The sequence below is a fragment of the Lontra canadensis genome, unplaced genomic scaffold (genome assembly GCF_010015895.1).
Source record: "Lontra canadensis isolate GAN:19392208 unplaced genomic scaffold, GSC_riverotter_1.0 scaffold83, whole genome shotgun sequence".
Taxonomy (NCBI): domain Eukaryota; kingdom Metazoa; phylum Chordata; class Mammalia; order Carnivora; family Mustelidae; genus Lontra; species Lontra canadensis.
The window spans coordinates 840,920-863,413 of record NW_022631077.1 but is presented as its reverse complement, the minus strand read 5'-3'; the positions used below and the strand labels follow the sequence as shown (position 1 = coordinate 863,413).

Genomic DNA, 22,494 nt, shown 5'->3' with positions numbered 1-22,494 from the left:
GGATAGGACTATGTCTTAATATGGTCATCTGATCACTGTTAACACACAAGGTGTTATCAACAGCAAAGTGTAGTAAGAGTGTTTTAGGAGAGGGGACACTAACATTTTGAGTGAATAATTACTGTGCAAGACCATCCTGTACATGACGTAACATTAAGCAACCCAAAGTACTAAATGTCAGTATCCCCAGGTCATTTTAATAGCCAACATCTTCCAAATGCCCCTGAGGTGGTGGTATCACCCCAGGTAAGAACTACCAGCAATATGAGGCAAGGTAATTAGGGAAGCAGGGGAGGGCCGGAAAATGGGATTGAGGAATCAGACAACCTCATACTGAGTCCTTCTATGCTGCCAACTGGTTCTGTGATCTCAGGCAAATTTTAGTTTCTCTGAGCTTAACTTTCTGTATTTTTAGAATGAGGATAATCCTGCCAACTTCACGGGGTTATTTTATAGATTAAATAAAAATGAGGTACATAAAGGCATTTTGGAAATCTACAAGTACCATATAACATCAGTTGTACATGACAATAAAAAAATTTAAACTACTTTAAGTATACATTTTAGAAAGGCAAAGAAGTATGGGATACAAAGAATATAACTTTACACACACACACACACGAAAAAAATTAAGATTCAAATGAGGTATTTTCCACAATTCTAAATTAAGAGACCATCACAATATAATTGTTTCATTAGGGAAAGTCTGAAATCATTCATCAATAAAAATGAATACATGTCAAATGAAAATTTCTATCTGATAAAAGCCTCAATGTTCCACTGAATACAATTATAAATTATAAAAGAACATTTACTGTAGAATACATTCAAATAGTACAGAAGGTCATAAACTGAAAAATGTGACTCCATTCTGCATTCATTATAGCCAACTACTAAAATACCTTATGTCAGTGTACCATCCAAACAACAAACTACCACTACCAACAACCATTAGCACAAAAGCAATGCCCCCCCAAAGAATTATCAAAAGGAAAACCAGGGCAATACCAAATTTTAAGCCAGTCACTTTTAGCCTAGGGAAGAGGGTAGTGGCAGAGACCAATCTTAATGGCACAGACAGAGGGACTCAGTTTTCCCATGTGCTTGGCCTTTTCTTTTCTCATGCTTGCACAGCCAAGAATGTAGTGTTCTGGTGCCAAATCATTGCCACTGGCATTTACACTTGCTGTGCCTTCTCTCCAATTAAAAATAAATAGTACTGAATCCTTAGGTACTTAGGTAGTGAAAACTAGGGAAGCATATTACCTAAATTCATCAGCAAGCTGAAGGCATTCTTAATCTTACCTTCAGTTTCTACCTGAAGAGAATCTGGGGTAACCTGAGTAACACCATCTTCCTTATCTGTAATAGCTACTACTGTGCTGTCTCCTTCATTTTTTTCTGCTTCAAGTTCACCAGCTGAAGACATGGCATGACACTTTTCAGGCTCTGGATTACTTGTCTCCAGTGGGTCATCACCTTTTTTAACAGGCATTTCTTGTTCCTCTGAATCACTGCTTGTGCAGGTGTCTTGCACATTGTCATGAGAAACTGATTCCTGTGATGCTTCCTCATCCATTGGCTCATTAATCCATTTTAGGAATTTTTCTACCTGAAATTTTAAGTCATTACAAGCATGAATGAATTCCAAATTACACAGAATATTCCCATCTGTTTTACCATTTGGACTTCACTGAAGCTGCTGTAATTATTAGCTCTAATAAGTATACTGTATCATACAAGCTAATTATATATAAGTAATTTTTTTTTAAGATTTTTATTTATTTATTTATTTGACAGAGAGAGAGATCACAAGTAGGCAGAGAGGCAGGCAGAGAGAGAGGAGGAAGCAGGCTTCCCGCCGAGCAGAGAGCCCGAAATGGGGCTTGATCCCAGGACTCTGGGATCATGACCCGAGGTGAAGGCAGAGGCTTTAACTCACTGAGCCACCCAGGTGCCCCTTTATATATATAATTAATTCTGAGCTAACTATACTTTTGTAACTGGACATACCATGACCTTATTAAAGATTTCTTTAAAAGGAAGAAAATATCAGATTAAACACATGACAATGACCTTCCTGTAATCAATTAACACTAAGAAGATAAAGCTGAACTGTTCTAGTAGCTTTGCATAAAAGGCTTCTAACAATACAACCACACTATGTGGTATTACCATTACAAATGTACCTACTTATTGTTGAGTCATTATTATTAGCTTTTCAAATTATACAGACCTTTCTTCAAGGGCTCAGGTTATGTTAAATTGTACTCAGCACCAAAGATAAACTAAAAAGATCTAGTGTCCATCTATCTGTAAGGAAAAGAGGAGTGCTATCTTAGAATGCAAGCTGTCCTTTAATGGAGCAGTAAAGCCAGTAAAATGATTCCTAAAAACTGGGTTTCTTAGAAATGTTAACAAGGTGTTAACAGAGGATATGTACGTCCTTGCACACTTCTGTAACAAGAACATTCTTCGCAATAGATCCTGGTGACTTTCCTATGAGTTAGGAAATTGGACGATGAGCATAGATAACAACCCACAGTCTTTAAAGGGACTGTGTCTATAGAGCAGTCAGATATCTAAGGACACAAAAGTCATATTTCTTTTCTTCTTGGCAATACTTAGCAGTTATGTTTTTGCTCTTTGTCTATAGCTGGATGTATGGGGACTATCACATCCAACATGTAAAAAATTCTGTAAGGCTGACTGCTGATACTGGGGAATGTGTTCCAGATATAACCAGGGCCACAAAAATATTAAAACATCACCAGCAACCAATCTGAAATATAACAAAAATAAAGCCAGTTATAAATCTGTAGCATGTTTTGGAAGAATGCTTAAGTTGGGAAGGATAATGTATCCTAAGGGTAAAACAAAGTCATTGCAGGGTCTGAGATTTTTTGTTGCCTGAAGGAGCTGCTGGAGAGGTAACCGACACAAAGGTTTTGCTCACTGGAAGGTTGTCCCCTCCCCCCACATAATGGATAAGCATCACTCATCAAACCAAGCAAAAATAATTCTTATTATCTTTGTTTTTCAGGTGCTTGGACAGCAGGTATAGCAGAGTGAAAGAAAGGGGATGTGAATATTCCAGTTAGCAATGTAAACCACTAAATTAGCAAGAAACTATTAGGATTACTGGTTAGTGCAATGTTTGACTGATCACGTCCAGATGAGTTCAAAATTAAAGCTTATAATAAATGCAGGACCAGATACTGATTTCCAGGATCCTACTTAGCCTGAGGCAGATAAGAAATTCTCACTGTTACTATATATATGAAGCAATTTTATCTATTTATCTTTCCAATGATACTAGCTTTCAAAACATCCCTTTTTCATATTACTCCCAACTTATTCTATTTCAAATTTGGTTCACATGATATATGCCTTTGGGAAGGAAGGGGAAGAGAATTTCAGGTACCTTTATATCTGATAGAAACAAGATTTCCACCTGAAAAAAATTTTAAAGAGTCAAGCTCACAAAATGAAATTTTATCTGTAAATAAAGAACAAAATTTATATGTACCTTAGTCAAAGTTTTGCTTTTTTTGAATGCTTTTTCTGACTCTTCAGTAAAGAAAATGTGTTTGTTTTTCATATTTATTTGTCTTCTCATGTCCAGGAACTTTGACTTATACTTCACATTCTTCTGTAGGTATCTGACCCGCCGATGACTGAAGTTTGAAATTCCACCATATCTGTGACCAAACCAAAGGAAGCTGACTCAAACCTTAAGTTCTGAGTTTGTTTTCTTATATGAAAAGAGAATAAAACTGACAATTTTCACTACTTTTTTACTACCACCATTTAATTTTAATTTTATTTTCTACTAGCCACCATCTTATTTTTCTAAATTATAAAGATTATGAAATAAAGTTCAAATGTAGAGGAATTTAGGGTCTTGGTTATATGTTAACTTCCAAGTAAATGTGAAACACCAGTTGGGGATATCAACATACCTTACATATAACAGAAAGCAGATATTACATAGTAAAATATAAAAAGGAAATATTAGAAAAATATAACCCCATTGCACGTTAGGGAAATATAATCTTTTCTCATGGTGAGAGGATACCAAAGCACTTTAATACATATTTGGGTACATCAGAACTATTCATATCTTTTAAATTTTTATTTAAATTCTAGTTAGTTAACATACAGTGCAATATTGGTTTCAGGAGAATTCAGTGATTCATCACTTACATACAACCCCCAGTGCTTATCCCAGGTGCCCTCTTTAATTCCTGTCATCCATCTAGTCCATTCCCCACCCACCTTTCTCCATCAACTCTCAAGTTTGTTCTCTGTCATTATGAGTCTCTTATGGTTTCTTTTTTTTCCTCCACCTTCCCCTATGTTCATCTGTTTTGTTTCTTAAATTCCATAAGTCAAGTCATATGGTATTTGTTTTTCTGAATTGACTTATTTTGCTTAGCATAACATACTCTTAGCTCCATTCATGTCATTGCAAATGGCAAGATTTCATTCTTGTGGATGGCTGAGTAATACCCGATTGTATATATGTACCACATCTTCTTTACTCATTCATCATTTGATGGACATTTGCGCTCTCTCCATAATTTGGCTGTTGTTGACATGAATTATTTTAATTTATTTTGAAGATTTTATTTATTTGTGAGAGAGAAAGAGAGCGAGCATAAGCAGGGGGAGCAGCAGGCAGAGGGAGGAGACGCTGAGCAAGGAGCCTGATATAGGGCTTGATCCCAGGACCCTGGGATCATTATCTGAGCCAAAGGTAGATGCTTAACCGACTGAGCCACCTAGGCATCCCTATACAAATTATTTTAAAAGTGGCCACTGATTTTTTTAACTTAAATTGATCTGAGCTTACCAAAAAAGCAAATCCCTATTATCAAAATATTTAGAGAATATCAGTTGATCTAACAACCATCTGAATTTTTTTAGTCCTAAATCATACAGAACGAGTACAAAGACTTCTTTGACTGTATATCAAGCCTCGTTTAAGTACATCTTCCACAGTGCCACAGACTATTAGAAATTTAAAGTGTAATATACAATTAGCATTTATGAACTCAACAGTTTAGTGTTAAATGTCAGGTGTTATCGTCTAGCCATATCATAAACTTCTTTATAAAGTCTATTTTATGCTTTTCTTTTTCAGAGGGAGAGGGAGAAACTTTAGCGGGCCCTGCTCCACGACCCTGAGATCACAACTTGAGCGGAAACCAAGAGTTGGATGTTCAATCAACTTTGCCACCCAGGTGCCCCAATTTTATCCTTTTAAGTAGAACCAGGAATCTTAAATAGAAGAAAAGTTAAATTCCAGGTAACAGAATAACTCTCCACAAATGTATACTAGCAAGAGCCACCCAAATAATTTCTCAATAAAATTATATGTGGGTAGAAATGAATTCTGCCAGAATCTTAAACATGGCAATATCAGGAAAATATTTTATATTACTAATCTTTATGATCTTTAGCTTTGAATGCTATGAGCTACAACTGCCTTCAAGTACCATAAGGAGAGATAACAGATAGTTTAAATATATTCATAGTATTATAATTATGAGCATATATTTCTGAGCTAATTTGGATTCATTTTATAAGTCAATTTTGAGATCTATGTCCTCTTCTTTCTGACTTCGTAATATGTAGGTATCAGTTAAATTTCACAACTAAGAAAATAAATCTCACCCCTTAGAAACATCAAAGACCTTAATCTTGGTTTAAATCACTGGTGCAAGCTGACATAAATGTCTTTAGTGTGCCTTAACTACTCAGTTCAGTCTTCAAGGTATATACCACAGACCCCTCAGTTTTCTTATATATAATTCAGTTTTCTTTCATTTTCTTCGGTTTCAGATTTCTTATAAATCTTAGATATAAATGCTTGGGCATTTAATCCCAGAGAAAACTTATACTTTCTGTATACAAATGTTCATAGCAGCTTTATTTGTAATAGCAAAATACCACACACAATCCAAATATCCTTGCACAGATGAATAATTAAAATTGATATATCCATACAGTGAATACTATTCAGCAGTAAGTAGGAATGAACTATTGGTAAACACATTAACTTGTGGGGAACCTCAAGGGCATATGCCTAGATCTTAGGAACAACCTAGAAGGACATACAGGGTGGTCAGTTAAACACACAAGTACTAGATAAATGTGCATATACTGATAAGTCAGGATGTTCATGGTACATTGTTGAGGGGAAAAAAGCAAACTGCAGAACATGTATACTATGATTCTACTTTTGTGTTTTATAAAAAAAGAGTAGCCTGTTTATATGTACATAAGCATAAAAACACACATGATTAAATTAGGAAGGATATATGCCAAATACTGCCTACCTCTGAGGAATGATTTGAAAGATTTTTACTCTTTGTTACTTCTGTTTTGAGTTTTAATGTTTTCATTATAAAAAAGAAAAAAGGCTACTGGAGACTCAAACTTTTCATGACATGCTTGCTATAGATCTCAAATGTACACAAAGGCAGACATGTGAGATGCAAGGTGAAAAAGGGAACCATGCTTAGAAGTCTCAAGAGCTTGGCCTAAATCCTTAATGTGATCCTGACCAAGTCACACCTCTGTGGGCTGCAGCTGCTTTACCCATGAAACTCTAATATTAGGTTGCTTTGCAGTACAACTGAGTTAATAACACATGTCAATATATCAAACATGTAGTAATCTACAAGAAGTTAGTGTTTTAACTGTAATATCTCAAATTCTATCAAATCTACAACCATCATAAGCTATTTGAATATCAGAGAACTTGAAGAGAGCTGAAGTGTTACAACTTCAAGAAGACACAGTGTTTATATAATATTTATGTATAATTACTTTTGTCCTGAGCCATGCTTGAATCCTAGAAGGGAACCACTGTCATCAAAGTCTGTATCTGGGTTTTCATCAATGTCCAGTTCGTGGCTAAACAAATAAACAAAAGGTAAACAGCAATAAGCCATTACATCCAGAGCCCACCAGTTCAGGCAAATATCAAAAGATACAATAATCAACCTACACACACACTTTCCTATTGCAACAATCAACCACCAGCTCACAAATCCAGGAAGACAGGAAAGAGCAGTTTAATCACATTTTCCAAATGTGATAAACTACCCAGCAGTGTTTGGAACACAGCAATAAGTACTCAAATCCTAATTAACTTTATACTTGAACATGGCACTAATACTGATCTCTCCATCTGCCTTTGGAAAGACACCTGTAAAAGCTGCAGCCTTAAACTAATCTCCTAGAGTGCTACTTTTAGTTTTCCTTAAAAACAAAGATGGAAACATTTGGTAAGTATCAATGCAACCAAAAAATTTACTCTCTCTCTCTGTATATATATTAAGAAGAATAAGGTAGTGATATAAATAATAAGTAACCCAGGATCATCAATTTATTGGGGATGCCTTCTAGTGATCCCTAGTACCTAATGACAGTACCAAGTAAGAAAAAATGGTGAGAAATAATTCTTACAAATTAAGTTAGTCATTGAACATTTATGGTGAACCTACTAGGTTCCAGAAATGTAAGTATGCCACACATAGTCTCTGCCTCCAGGAACTAAAGGAGGAATTATGGAGCATTGTATAGCATGTAGAAAGAATACAACGGAAGCATGCTTTTATGTATATACTAAGTTACTGAGCCTCCAAAGCTTGCATACTGTTTTTTCAGAAGATGGAACACTTCATATCCTGTCAAAGAATTAAAATGCTATTAGCTAACGTCTAAGTTTTGCAATGTCTACCCTTTCCTTGTATTTTATGGAATTAGCATTTGACCATATTCTACTTATATTATTTGCTACTTGTTTAATTTTACATATCAATAGTATACTAGCACTGCTTCCTGAAGATTTGGTCTGAGTGTTAGACTTAGAGCTGCCATTGTTTTGCTATGTAACTCTGGGAAAGGCATTTATCCTCATTTTGTTTTAATATTCCCACCTATAGATTAAGAGCATTAGATTACATATTTCTGAGGTCTATTTTAGCAATAAAATTGCTAGATATACTCAGACATTTGGGGAAAAAAACAAACAGAACTTCCTTGAGAGAAACCTTATCAACTTATATACGAATTAAAAGCTGTCATCCATGGATAGCTACTGTCAGATTTATTACACGCTAGTTTTTTGTCTTCCCAACAAGCTCATAAAAAAAGCATTTGTTCCACTTTAGAAGCAAGAAACCGTGGCAGAGTCAGACTTGGGATTTGCCAAGTGTTCCAGGGTGTAGCATCTTGCTAGTATATCTCATCTTATTTTCTCACAGGATTGACAGTACTACAATATAACAAGCCCTTTGTAGGAACTCCCTCAAGGACACAAGTGCTTATGCTACCACACTGTGGAGAGAGAGGTAATATGCAACTTGCCTCCTCTTGAGTTTGCTTGGCTTACGTTCAGGTGGATCTTCTTCACTCTCATCTCCATCAATATCGTTGGGATGTGGTCTTTCTTTGATTGTGTTTGCTTCTGAAGAGTCCTGTGAATCTAAAGAGGCAGACATATTGCAGTGGATTTTCCCCTTAGTGTGACAACTCTTCTGCCTTTTGCAAATGCTATCGAAATATTTTTGCTACCTTCCTGCAATGAACTGTACATGCATATCAGGCACAGTGCCAGACCAATCTACTTATTTTGTATACCTACACCCAGAATCTGAGCATAAAAAAACTATAGCTATGTGTAATTATTAAAGTTTAAAAGTTTCCATGATTTAACTACTTAAAAAAACAAACTAAAACTACTTTTTCCTCATAGCTGTCCAAATCTTCACAAAGTAATCCATAGTTACCTTTGTGATAGCTAAGCAGTTATCACATTTTGATAGAACTTTAATTAATTAATTTTAGAGGGAGAGAGAGAATCTCAAGCACACTCTGCTGAGCATAGAGCCTGATTTGGGGCTTGATCTCATGACCCGAATAGAAATCAAGAGTCAAATCCTTAACTGAGTGAGCCACTAAGGTTCCCTATATTTTGATGGAATTTTAACTTCAATCACTCTGAAGACAGCATAATACATTGATTAAAAATGACTTCTAGGGGGCACCTGGGTGGCTCAGTGGGTTGAGGCCTCTGCCTTCGGATCAGGTGGTGGTCCCAGGGTCCTGGGATCGAGCCCCGTATGGGGCTCTCTGCTCAGCAGGGAGCCTGCTTCCTCCTCTCTTTCTCTGCCTGCCTCTCTGCCTACTTGTGATCTCTGTCAAATAGATAAATAAAATCTTTAAAATAAAATGACTTCTGTTTATTAAGAAGCAAACACAGTTAATTATCTCTAATGTAACTTAAATTAAAAGTAACAGTGAGGTAAGCACCACCATTTAGAAAAAATATTTTTAACTTGTGGTAGCTCCACCTGAGATCTTTAAAATAAAATGACTTCTGTTTATTAAGAAGCAAACACAGTTAATTATCTCTAATGTAACTTAAATTAAAAGTAACAGCGAGGTAAGCACCACCATTTAGAAAAAATATTTTTAACTTGTGGTAGCTCCACCTGAGGGACATGTCTTTCTTCAGATTGGCACAAAGTGAGTGGGTGGGACTGGAAATGGAGATCTGCAGTGTAGACAAAGAGAGTCTTTGATTGTGTAGGCACAGATTATTTTAAGAGAACACCCAACCACAAACAACAGAAAACATACTTATATAGAAACACAATATATACCTTGTATGTGTTTTTTAAAGATTTTACTTATTTCTTTGGGAGCAAGAGAGAGCATGAGTGGGGAAAGAGCAGAAGAAGAGGAAGAAGGAGACTCCCTGTTGAGCAGGGAGCCCAATGTGGGGCTTGATCCCAGCACCCTGGGATCATGACCTGAGCTGAAGACAGACACTTAACCAACTGAGCCACTTAGGTGCCCCTATACCTTGTGTTTTGATCTCAAGGCAAGATCTAAAACAAATTAAAACCTAGAATTCTCAGATTTATTCTGATGGGACTCACCCTGGGACTAAGTAAAGAAATGGATAATCTATATATATAGTTAGGAAAAAGGCAACGGAAGACTATAAGGCTTAGTATATTTGACAAAGAGAAAAATAGGAAGATAAGTGAGGATGATCAAAGGAATAACTTGAAGGAATAAGAGAGGGGAAAATACATTGGCCAGTATACATATTTCAAATTTTATGGTCAAAATTAGCACAGAAAGAAATCAGGAAAGTATAGAAGAGTATCAAAAGGCTAATATAAAATAATCACATTACTAAAAAATATGAAAATAACAAGGAATGAAAGTAAGTAACTTGCACTGGAAGAGCAGAGAAAAAAGAAATTAAAAGGTAGGTAGAGCCCCTTCAGTAACTCTAAAGGAAACTCTCAGCTAGACGGAGACCAGCAATCTGAGGAGCAAAGCAAATCCAACTGTTAAATAAAAGGCCAAAGGCTTTTGCTTCATATAGGGATGAGACTGAGAAGAAAGTCTTATATTATAAACCAGACTTTTCTAGCACTAAACATCAAGGATGCCAAGAAGGCATCTTGACCTTCCGGAAGTTCAGAAGTTATAAAAATTTTCTCTCTCATTTTCCTGGTGCCATCAGTTAGAATTCTCCTTCTGAGCAAGAGCATTCTTACCAACCTCTGACTTTTCTTAATATACCTCTCACTGGCTTTCCTTAGTCCTTTCTTTAGACCAGATTTTGTTTTGTTTTGTTTCAAATCACTTAGGCTGGAGTCAACCAAGTTCCTAATCCTGGATATTTTATGAGAATCCTGAAGTCAACCCTTCCAATTATAAATTAGTATCATGCCCTGTTGAGATTCCCTACAGAACAAGAGACTTCAATTGCTCAGAAATAAATTCCAGTATGACTTACAATCAGATTTGCCTGATGTCCACTGTGTATTCTGAACTATTCTCTAATAGGCCCCCTATAAATGCATTTGCTCCACAGAAACCTGGAAGTTCCCCATCCACTCTATTAAAAAATTTCTCAAGGGAATTCTAAGTTTTAATTCACTGGCCACCAAGGTCCAAGTGGAAGGAATGATAGTTTTGAGAACTCCAAACAAATATTCTTTTTATTTACATGAAAGGTAAGACTTATGATACATGAATTAAATTATGTGACATTATAAAATGTAGTTGACATTGTGTAACCCTAACATAAAAGATAGGTGTTAATTATTTTGCTCAGTAGGTTAATTTTCCTAACTGTTACTTAGCAGGATAAATCTTGGCCAATCTTACCCTGAGCTGGTTGGTTTGTGCTTCTGTTCCCAGACAAGCTGCTATCCTTGGTTCCTCCATTACATGGTTCACTCTGGCCAGAAGCAGGACATTCTCTGCTGCTGCTGACTTCACTTAGCCACTGATGTCCATCACAACTTACTGAAGAATCTAACTGGCTTTGTTCCACTTCCTCTGAATTCAAACTTATATTATTAATTCCACCAAGAATTTCAATATGCTCTTTATCACTTGAACTAGAGCTTTCACTATCAATTGTAACAGATGGAGATGGAAAAGACATTAAGTCTGCTTTCATGCAATTTTCTTCTTTCTCATTGTCAACTTCTATTTTAGACCCACAAGTATCTGTTTCACAGGTTTGTGAGGTATCAAAAGTCCAACCCTGAGCTTCCCAATACTGAAATTGTTCCAAATAATACCAATAAAGTTGACTATAATGTTGTTCCCATTCCTCCTTTGTATCAGGAATGTTCCAAGGTTCAGAACATAGTGTCTGATCTGAATGTTTTTCTTGCCAGCTTTGCCATAATATTCCTCCACCATATTCATTCCAATATTTTTCCCATTTTTCTGTGATTTCTAGCTTTGGAGTTAATGTATTTTCAACAGGAAGATTTTCAGTTTCAGTATCTTTTTTGGTTTGACGTTTACATGTTTTGGTGCTCTCATACTGTTCAACTGAAGATGGATCATCTGAAGCCAAAATGCCATCTTCATATTCTTGTCTCCAAGATTCTCTTATAATTTCATCTAAGTACTTCTTTTGATGTTTTTTCTTTTTCCTTTTTATTTTAACTTTATTTCTAGTATTCATAGAAACCTACATAAGATAAATAAGTTGAATATAAAATGCAGCTCACAAATAAACTATAAAATAAAGAGAATCCAAGTCTATTTTAAACATTAAATTAAATAATTTACTGTCAAATCCCCATCCTGGGTTTTTAGTTATACAAACAAGTTAATCTTACTATTTATGTTTCCAGGAGGAGGAAAAAAGGACATATATCAAAACTTGCAGTTTTAATTAATTTATAAATATGTATGTTTAAAAAGAGGTAGAATGCTCTAATTTATGAATATGTTAGATTTGGGATAAAAAAATTCTTTGTGATATCTTACAGAGAAAACTAAGAAAGAGAAACATAAGTAACTTACCTCAAAATTCTTATGTGCAGATATCCCACCAAACTGAAGTGGTAGTCCCATACTTCTCATGAGTTCAGCCTCAGAATCAAGTTCACTTTCATCAAGGCCTAAGCCTTTACTGTCATGTGACTCTGCAGTGCCACCTTCCTCCCCTTCTTCCTCTTCTGTAGCTTGGTCTCCTACAGACAGCATCTGTTAGCTTCATTTTATAGGAAATGCAGATGCACGTTTTTTTCATCATTTTATTTTTTAAAAATTTATTTATTTGAGACAAAGAGAACACGAACAAACATGCACAAGCCCACGGACAAGACCACACAAGCAGGGGGAGGGGCAGAGGAAGAGGACCGGCAGGCAGACTCCCCTCTGAGTAGGGAGCCCAATATGGGGGTTGATCCCAGGACCCTGAGATCATGACTCTAGCCAAAATCAAGAGCTGGACATTCAGCTAAGAGTCACTCAGGGGTCCCTCATCCTCATTTTAAAGAGAAACCTGAGACCAAGAGTTATGCAAAGGTTAAGATTTTTTAGGGGTAACACAGACTAGCCAATTAAGAATCAGGAGACAACTTCTAACATGGCTCTGCCCACCACCAGCTGCCTAATCAACTTATATACTTACTGAGCATCTCCTCTGTGCTGTGTACTGTGCAAAGTACTGAGGATATAAGAGGGAATGTGGCAGAATAACCACAGGGAAAACACATTTTCACATTCCTTATTACTCAATAAGAAATATTATTATTGGATATATCATAATCAATAAGGATATATCATACTTAATGAGGAATATCATTATCAATGAGCAATATTCCTCAATTAGATCAGTGAATTTAAAATGATGATTTGTGGAGTTTACTTTAGGATGTAGTAAGAAGAGTGGTGAAAGGTTATGTCTTTAGGTGCCTCATGGTTTTTTCAATCACAACTGGGATTTATATTCTGTGACTCTGTGAGAGTAATGACTTAATGAAAGCTATAAAAGTCTGAAATCCCCTAAACTGGAAGTTCCTTTCAAATGCCCTGATTCTCCCAGAAAACCTGTTTTATTATAACAAAACAAGTTTAGCTTTATACTAGTATGGTTACATAAAAGTTTACCACACCATTAATTGGACAAATGCCATTCAAAAGCTCCATTAACCATTTAAAATGTGAGAGAAGTATCACTTTATACACTGACATACTCAATTAGGGCTGAGCTGCACACTCCAGCTAAATGATCATAGACAATAAAAGAGTGAATCTTACAAACCAAAAATGGAGATTGTAAATAAGAGGAATTTTCTGTGTATAAATTCTACTAAAACAAAGAGGGAAAAAAGATACCTACCTAAAGAGGATTCCACTCACCATTCTATTCAATGAACTTATGAAAGTTCAGGAGACAGCAAATAGTAAAAACAAATGTGCTAAGTTTTATGATCCTTTCATGGTATGCATATTTTATGTTCAGTAGGAGCCTGGTATCTAAAGAAACCTTATTTGTACATTACATTGAAATGTAAACCAAACACTTCATTCAGTGATCAACTGAAGAAACAGTGATTTGTTCCACCACTGTGAGAGTTAAAGGATTTTTAAGGGTAACATGATGCACTTCATTTGTGTTGAATTTAGCCTAGAACTCACGCTAGTTTTCTTTCAATCTAGAGAAACAAAAAAGACCCGTGCGGAAAGAACAAATGTGGTCACTGAGGAAGTCGGAAAGAGACCAAGATAGTTTTCAGGTTAACTAGGTGAGACTCAAAATACATAATAAATTCTATTTGTTATTTGTGAAAGTTAACCCAGATTGTGGCCTCTTTACTTCAAGCAGAAGACTAAGGATGTTCACTTTGCATTTATCCTAAATAATTTATCTATACAATTGTTAAAGTATTAAACAAGGAGGTCATTAGACTGAAGTGGCTTGAAGGCCTTCGTTGTCTATGTAAGCAAACCAAACACATAAGCCACAATCAAAGCACTCAAATCTAAGAAAAGAACACTGAAGAACAACTAATCACAAACAGCTAACTAGGCTTCCCCAAATGAGGCCATTCCTTAAGATAGAGCCAATCAATAATTTCCCTGCTTTGCTTCTATATCTTCTCTATTAAAAAACTCTCCCCTAACTCCTGTCCTGTAGTGGTGCTCCTATCTAGGGAGCTGGCAACTGCCTGAGTTGCATAGATATAAGTTCAAATAAACTCCTGAAAATTTTAATGTGCCTCTGTTTATCTTCCCACACAATAAAATTTTGCTGAAAAAACCCTATGTTCTCTACTTTTCAAAGCTTCAAATTTCATCTTGCTCTTATCTAATGGCAACAACTCAGGAAGGAACACTACATAGAGCAAAAGAGGCTACCTCAAGTCCACACAGGAGCTAGCTACAGAAAAAGAAAAGATGTGCTTTGACAGGGATTCTAGAACCACGTTATAATAAAAAATAAGGAAAGTAACCTATGATTACTGGTTGTCATTTATAATATTTAATGCCAACAAGTTAATGTAGTATAACAAATTATATTTAAAATCAATACACTATTAGTTACTTTGAGCAAGAAAAGGGCCATAATGTTTTACACTGTATTACCTGCATTGTCGCCACTGCCTTTGACATAGTAGCCTTTTAATCCCAAATTGCACAATTTTCGATCTCTACAAAGCAAATTAAATAGTCAATATTGAAATAAATTATAAACTTGAGAAAAAAACAAGTTTGAGGCAGCACAGATTAATTAAAAAGGTTAAGGAACAGAAAAGCAATCTGCTAATATATTTTCCTCATCTGTAACATACAGGTAATAATACATAACCTGTGAAGTTATTATAAGAATAGTATATTGTAAAGTATTTAATAGATAGCACATGGGAAGCATCTTTAATTGTAATTACTGATTATTAAAATTAAATGGTAGTTCTAGTTTGGAGGAAGAATCAATCTTACAATACATGAACAATGAAGTGTTCTTTAGATTTGCTCGAAGAAGTGAGCATAAAAGTGGAAAGATCTATCTTACACATATATATAAATCCACATGCAGATCCTGCTCCATTTGCAAATAGGCCAAGTTATCATTGCCTAGTAGACAAGATATTAATGGTCTGAGCAAAGATTGTTGTGGGGACTAACCCCCAAAGGTCTTATTTAAATATTTGATCAAACTGAAACATAAATCAAAACAATTCACCCTCAATTTTTAAATTTTATCTACCTACCTACCTACCTATCTAGGTAAGCCCTAAGCTCAACATGGCCCTTGAACTCATGACCCCGAGATGGAGAGTCATATGCTCCACCAACTGAGCCAGACAGCCATCCTAGTCTCAACAATTTTTAAAAAACAGTGAGTGATTAAACTTTTCTTTACATATCTACTTCTAAATTTTTTCTCTATCTGCTAAGATTGGAAACTACCTAACCCAAATGAGTTTAGCAGAAGAGTTAAAAATTGAAATTTTGATATTATCTTCCTACCATTAAATTCAGCTGTAATAAACACCATCAGAAGTGCCATAATAAGGCTATCTTCAAGTATTAGTGAATACTATTTTTCTAATGGGGCAACAATAAAGTCAACAAAATAAAATTCCTGCATACTTGATATATTTTATTGTCCTCCTGTTTATTTTTTGATACTTTATAAAACATAAAGTAGGTGATCACTCATAGCAGGACAGCAAACAGGCCAGAGGATAAAGTGCAAATGTGCTTTGGCAGCATGCCCACTAGTCCCCAAGAACACTGGACAATGGAGAAGTGGTTAGGGTGGTAGGGGAGACCAGCAGCTGTACAGAGGACATCAATGGTGTCCCCACCAGTACCCACAGATATGGGGCACTAGGTGTCAGGTGGAGGAAGAGACTAATATGGTGGCAAGATTGGTTACATTGAGCAAGTAAGTATATTTAGGATAATGATAGCCAAGATTTTCTACACACATATATGTATTTATGTATGCATGTAAAATACAGATATATCCTGACTAACTGTGTCTGCTGAGAGAGTGCAGAGGCAATGAGAACCCAGGAGCAATAAACACAGTGACCACGCAAGTCTTGGTTTCTGAACACTACTCTGCTAGAAGGAGCCAAGGTACCTTGGAGAAATGGGAGCTCCAGGTTGAAGCACGGACTATAAAAGATAAGACTGGGTCACCTTCTGTGCTAGAGGGTTAGGAGGAGGTCGGAGAATGCCAGGGACACATCAAAATGATATACAAGCCACCTCGAGGGGCCCATACCAGCTAAAACTTGTGAACATCAAAATAAATGAGAGTAATAAAATAGAATGTACTAATAAATGAATAATCCAGAATCCATGTTAATGTAAATAAAGGAGTAAACAAATACATGAGGAGAGAAGGCATTCTCCATGCAGAATGCCAACTAATAAAAGCAGAATGACAGAGAATTGCTCTTTGGAAACCTTCAGAGGCAGCTGATTCAGGCACAGGAACAGGGCACGAACACTGGAGTACTTTCCCTCCAAATACTAATACACACAAATGGAACCACTTTGACTTTACAGTGGAGATAGTTATGAGACTGCAACATAATTAGGTTATGGAGGTCAAGGTCATCAGGGGTGGAATGGGTCCACAGCAAGTGACTGAAATGATGCAGAGCCAAACACAGGATCATTTCTGTGGCATTCCTACCAAGACGGCATGGCCCAGCTCTGTTCGTGTTGAAATGTCAGATAGACCCAGGTTAAAGAAGGTCAGCACACAAGATAAGGTCTGCATTTTTTAAAATTTTGAGGCCATGATAGGGAGGGAAAAGGTGAGGAATTTTTCCAAAAGAGGAGACTGACAAGTCATAAGAGGAACTATGTGGAACTCTGGATCAGAAAGAAAAGAGACACTGCTGGGAACGTTGGGGAAATGTGAACCCACTACAGTGGTTATGAAAGAGAATACATTTGTTTTAGGGAAATACACAATGGAGTATTTAGGAGTAATGGGGAATCATATGTGCAGCTTGCTCTCAAGTGGTTCAGAAAAAGACTAAAGACTGTGTGCAGGGGAGGAGGGGGGCACACACGTGTGTCTGTGTGTATGCAGAGGGAGAGATGGAGCAAATGCAGTTAACTGTTAATACTAGGTGAGTCTAGAAGAGGGGAATATTAGAGTTCTTTGACCTATTTTAGGTTTTTTGTTTGTTTTTAAGTTTGAACCCATTCTCTACTCCTGTACTGACCTATTTTTGCTAGTTTGAAATTGTTTTAAAATGATTAAAAAAAATTAAGTAAAGCCTGTTATTTATAGCATAAACAATTTTATAACAAGAATTTGCTACTCCATCATTTCAGCATTTTCCTATGTCCTATTCTAGGCTTTGTATATATAACACACAATTTTACATAACTGTAATCATAGTGTAGATATTTTATATTCAGATATGTTAATTAACACAAAGTATTTTTTCATTTTACTACTGAGCTGTTATAAAGATTTTTTTTTTTTTAAGATTTTATTTATTTGAGGGAGATAGAGTGTGAGTGAGAGAGCAGAAGAAAAAGGAGCAGCAGAGGGAGAAGCAGGCTCCCCTCTGAGCAGAGAGCCTGATGTAGTGCTTGGTCCCAGGACCCTGGGATCATGACTTGAGCTGAAAGCAGTTGTTTAATGGGACTGAGCCACTCAGGTGGCTCTATAAAGATTATTTTTAAGAGCTCCATTACATCATACATATATAACGAATGGAAACCTGAATGCATAGATGAAACAGAATTATTATTCTAGAGCTCATAAGACAGTATGTTAATATAATGTCCTCAGATGATAAACATTCGTTAACAATGTTAGGTTCTATTTCCTGCCTTTGAGGAGAGATGTACAATAACCTTACTCAGTATGAGAATCAATTCAATACTAGAGAGGTATTAGGCACCTATGCTAATGCTCATTTTCTGTTTTCTGCTACATGGACTATTTTCTCAGTTTAGTAACTTATTCTAGAATCAATGTGCTGTTTTAAGACTGAAACAAACAAACAAGACTGTGAAATGGACCTTTTCCCTATCTGGAAAGCAGGGTTATACTAATAAGACTCTGAAATTCCAGCATGTCTCCAAAGTCCCAAAGATTTCTCCACTTGATCTTAGCCAAAAGGCCTAGAAGTGATCCCAAAGACTTCTCAAGTGGCTACTGGAAATAATTTCAAAATGTTCTTTTCATTCTGAAGGGTTATAATTTATCTGAGCCTTAAATGATCTAAAGGAAAAAGCCATTCTTTTCTCTATTTTGAACTCAATTTTACTTGAACTAAGTAAATAAAGGTTCTAAGTTTTAAAAATATGTATGAAATTACCTGAAATTTAGAGGAGGAATGTTTTAATTCAAATAAGACTAAATTCAAACTAATTGTTTGATTTATACACCAATTCCATTGTGTTTAAAATAAAGTTGCTTTAATTGAAATCTAGAAGCATAGTTTTGTAGGGGTATGGCATGACAATTTTTCCCAACCTTTTACATTTATAACTTACATTGTCTTTCTGTTCTTTCTGGAAAGGAGTACAGCCCCAAGACTCAAATCCAGCTTTAGGCTAAGAACTAAGTATGTAGCCTTGGCTTTCTTTTGTTTTTTTACACAGAATTCTGATTGTTGCTCCTTCCCGCTCAAATATACCCCAGTTTATCTCCACTCTTTAGACTTCTTTTCAAATACTACTTCCTTCAACAATCTCTGTGATCTGTGGAGAAAGGTTAGGTTTCTGCTATCATATATATCTGTACTTTTCTCTTACAGTACTTACAAGTGTAATTTGCTAAATATATATGTAACAGTTGTCCTAATATTCATCTCCTTTGCTAGAAAGTAAACTCAAAGGGTGTGGGACAGGCAGTGTCTTGTACCCCGGTGCCCATCAGTGTAGCTAATACAAAGAAGCACAAAAAGCATTTATTGAATGAATACATGCATGCATGTGTACAAAGACAATACTTTTAAAATTAATTAAAGTGTTTAACTTCCTTTTGGGTTAATTTTCCGATTACTCCACAAACACATAATGGCAAACAGTAAGAATTGCTTCAAACTTAAACTTTACTCCAATAACCTATATTAAAACTCTAGCACATAAAATTTGCTTCCTCAAGTTGAATCTAACAATCAGCCTGTGAGATATCCGGGGTAGATATACCTGTTTTAGGGATGAAGAAAAGATTCAAGTGGCTAAACTCACACACCTAATATCAAGAAAGCCTCACAATTCTTCAGTCAGTTTTTTCCTACCCACTGGCTATCTTCCATGCAGGGCAATGTTTACCCCAAACACATGTTTTCCAAAAATACATTTCAAAACTCCAAAGAGCTAAATCTTTTATCTCGGGTAATTAGAAACTCTATTTCAGCGCATTTGCGCTTTAATAAAACTTAAGGTTTTAAAAATGTTAACCCGCAAGAGTTAGCCTTCAACTTGTGACGTCACAGCCACTAAGGAGATTTCATTTTACATTTCACTTCTCCCGATTTTTAAATGTCCGCTCATTAAAACGAAATAAATCAGCTACCACATTTTTTTTTTTTTCCACAACAGCCTACAAAGTAGATTTTACTCTTTGACTTAATGGCAACCGGCGACCTCTCCGTGAAGCCCAAGATTTTTTTTTTCCTGAAACAACACCCTGCCCAAGGGTCTTACACTCCGGCCGTGGATCCCAATTCCAAGTAGTTGGCAAGGCCTACATTTCTGGGAAATAACTATGCTAGAGATGAAGAGGAACACCTTTTTTTACTTACTCTACAAATGCCCTGGAGCAGAGGCATAGGATTTTATAATCCTCTTCCAGGTCTTCAATGAAGAGAAACATTTCGGCCACGCGGCTCCACTTCTCGCAGCACATTTTACCACTTCAGTGCAGGACGTTCTGCGGGAAACGGCACCGGACAGGCCTTCCCGGCCTGTGCTCGGTTCCTGGAGACCGAAGGGAGGTCTCGCCGGCGCGCCCAGGGGCACGTCAGGGATTACGAACGGGCCCGGGGCCGCTCGAGCCTGGAGCCGGCAAAGGAGCCGCCACCGGAAGTGGCTCCGGGCGCTCACGGGAAGGGGCGGGGCGATGGGGGTGTCACACTCAACGCCGTCCGTGCTGCAGCGGCAGTTTGTCTTTTTCTTACCAGGTTGCTCCGCGGGGGAACCCGCCACTGAAATTTCTCCTTTTCCCTCGGTCGCTGAGCCACCGAAGAGCTCTCGCTGCTGTTCGAGGGTGAGGGCGAGCCGCTTCTGCCCCTCCCGCCCGAGGTGTGTCGGTTCTCATCTTGGCTTCCTAGTGCTCCTCCCCTCCGGGCGCACGGCTTCGCGTCAATCGCGCGGGGCTCGGAGCAGCCAAGGCCGCACGTCTAGTCTCAGGTGGGACAGCCCGAGAGTCCCCGGCGGGGGCGGGCGGGGTGGGCTTCCCGCGGCACTCGGTGTAAGCTCGGGCACCGGAGTGGCGGGGACGGGTGATCCTCTCTGGGTCACAACGAGCCTATTCTCTCCGCCGCGCATCCCCCCTCGCGCTCAAAAACCTCGTTTGGTCTCAACTTGGGCGGCGGGGCGAGGTGTCCGAACCTGGGCAGAGGCCTCTGGGCTTGCCCAGTGACCTCTGTTTCCAGGATCCGAATCGAGCCTCCTGGACTCGGGGGGCCGCAGGAATGAAGTGGTTAAGAAGGCTTCCCGCAGGTCGGGCTTGGAATCCGGGTCTGATGCTCCCTTGCTACCTGTGTGATCCGACAAGCGACTTAACCCTTCTGAGCCTCCTTGTGATCATCGTAGGATCGCAGTGATGAAGAGTCCCTGCTTCCTAGGGCTGCTGGAAGGACTAAATGAAACTGTGCATATCAGACCTCTCATATGCTATTAATAGTTTCCGTGAGTACCTAGTTTGTGCGCGGCACATGCTGCGTTGGTCCCTGGGGTTTGCCGCGGGTAGAACAGGTCTCCGTCCGTCCTCGGGCTGCTGATGCGTAAGAAAAATGCGTGTGCGCTTAAGGATGCAGAACACTGGAACACCACTGCTAGATTTGGAAAAGGCAGTTCGTGTTCGGTATGTGGTAGTCGTTGAGACTGTCCAGGCAGCTTCCTCGAAGAAGCAAGTTCCAACGTGAAGGTGGTTGGAGCATTTCCTCACTTGGTTGTGCTGTTAATGCCCAAATAGCATTGTTTAGCATGTGTAACGACTGAGGTAAAATTCGGGTGTTTAAGGCTTAATATTTAAGGTTTAATATTTTGGTCGCATTTAGCATGGGATGAAAATAGAAAATTAATTTTCAAATGAAATGTTTATTTCCACACGAAATGCTTATTTCCACATCCTTACTGCTGTCTTACTTTGATATCCGGGATATGCTCATTTTAGTGACTCAAGAAAGTAAGAGTGCTGCACAGTTACGGACACACCGGTGTAGATATGCCGCATTTGGGGGATGAGGAGAGGTTAAGAAAAAAAGCTGGAATAGTAATTATCACAGTGGAAGATTTTAGCTAGAAGTTGAAGGACATTCTGGGTTTAAAAAAAACACAAAAACAAACAGAAACAAAACACAAAACCTTGAAAGGTCGTTCATAATAGAAACTAGAGTTTGAAGCTTGAATCTGCAGGGTATTGTTTTAAAGATAAAATTATTAGGTTTCCCAGATATATTTATTTAATTTATATTAGAGAAACTTCTTTTAGTTTGAAGTGGAATGCTTATTCACTAGGGCTGAATCCTAAACCCCTGTTAAACAATTATTAACAATGCAGGAGAGAAAAGGGAAATTAATTTTATTTAATTGGCATTTTCAGTGTATCTTCAATGTGGCTTATATAGTAAAAGTAAGAAATGGATCTGTTGGCATCCGTGGTGCTAAAAGTCCTGATAATGGGTGTTTAAAAATTGTTGTATTTTTGTTAAGTTTTCTAGAAAACAAAAAATCCCCTGTTCTGATGTATTATTTTTTGAAATACTCTTATTTTAAAAATGTATAAGGTCATTTACAGTAAATGTTCCTCACCAGCAATATCAGCATGGTGATATTTTCTTTATATGTGATGCACAGGGCTATGTTTAATTGTAGATTTTTTTTTTTAAATAGAAAATGACCTGGAATTTTGGTAATTAAAATACTGTATCTCTCCCAAAACATCTTTTAACAATTATAGTTTTTAATTGGATTAGAATA

At 37.3% G+C, this 22,494-nt stretch overlaps 2 protein-coding genes across 9 annotated transcripts in view; one reads left to right on the top strand and one right to left on the bottom strand.

The window, feature by feature from the left end:
* Positions 1-20,268, bottom strand: part of TGS1 (trimethylguanosine synthase 1) — a 38,509-nt gene extending 18,241 nt beyond the window's left edge. For 3 of the 5 annotated variants that reach the window (XM_032882566.1, XM_032882572.1, XM_032882568.1), the window contains exons 1-9: positions 20,094-20,268; positions 14,941-15,005; positions 12,370-12,539; positions 11,209-12,031; positions 8,383-8,500; positions 6,838-6,924; positions 3,530-3,701; positions 3,425-3,454; positions 1,306-1,612 (exon numbers count right to left, since the gene is read on the bottom strand). In XM_032882566.1, the coding sequence (XP_032738457.1) occupies positions 1,306-1,612; positions 3,425-3,454; positions 3,530-3,701; positions 6,838-6,924; positions 8,383-8,500; positions 11,209-12,031; positions 12,370-12,539; positions 14,941-15,005; positions 20,094-20,197 (1,876 nt within the window). In that variant the 5' untranslated portion in view covers positions 20,198-20,268. The remainder of the gene's footprint in view (positions 1-1,305; positions 1,613-3,424; positions 3,455-3,529; positions 3,702-6,837; positions 6,925-8,382; positions 8,501-11,208; positions 12,032-12,369; positions 12,540-14,940; positions 15,006-20,093) is intronic. The other 2 variants (XM_032882567.1, XM_032882571.1) reach the window with 2 other exon arrangements.
* A 166-nt stretch (positions 20,269-20,434) lies between these two features.
* TMEM68 (transmembrane protein 68) overlaps positions 20,435-22,494 on the top strand; it is a 43,958-nt gene continuing 41,898 nt past the window's right edge. For 2 of the 4 annotated variants that reach the window (XM_032882573.1, XM_032882574.1), the window contains exon 1: positions 20,449-20,592. The gene's annotated coding sequence lies outside the window, so the exon portion shown is untranslated. Of the gene's footprint in view, positions 20,593-21,450; positions 21,515-22,494 lie in introns of those variants that run through there. The other 2 variants (XM_032882576.1, XM_032882575.1) reach the window with 2 other exon arrangements.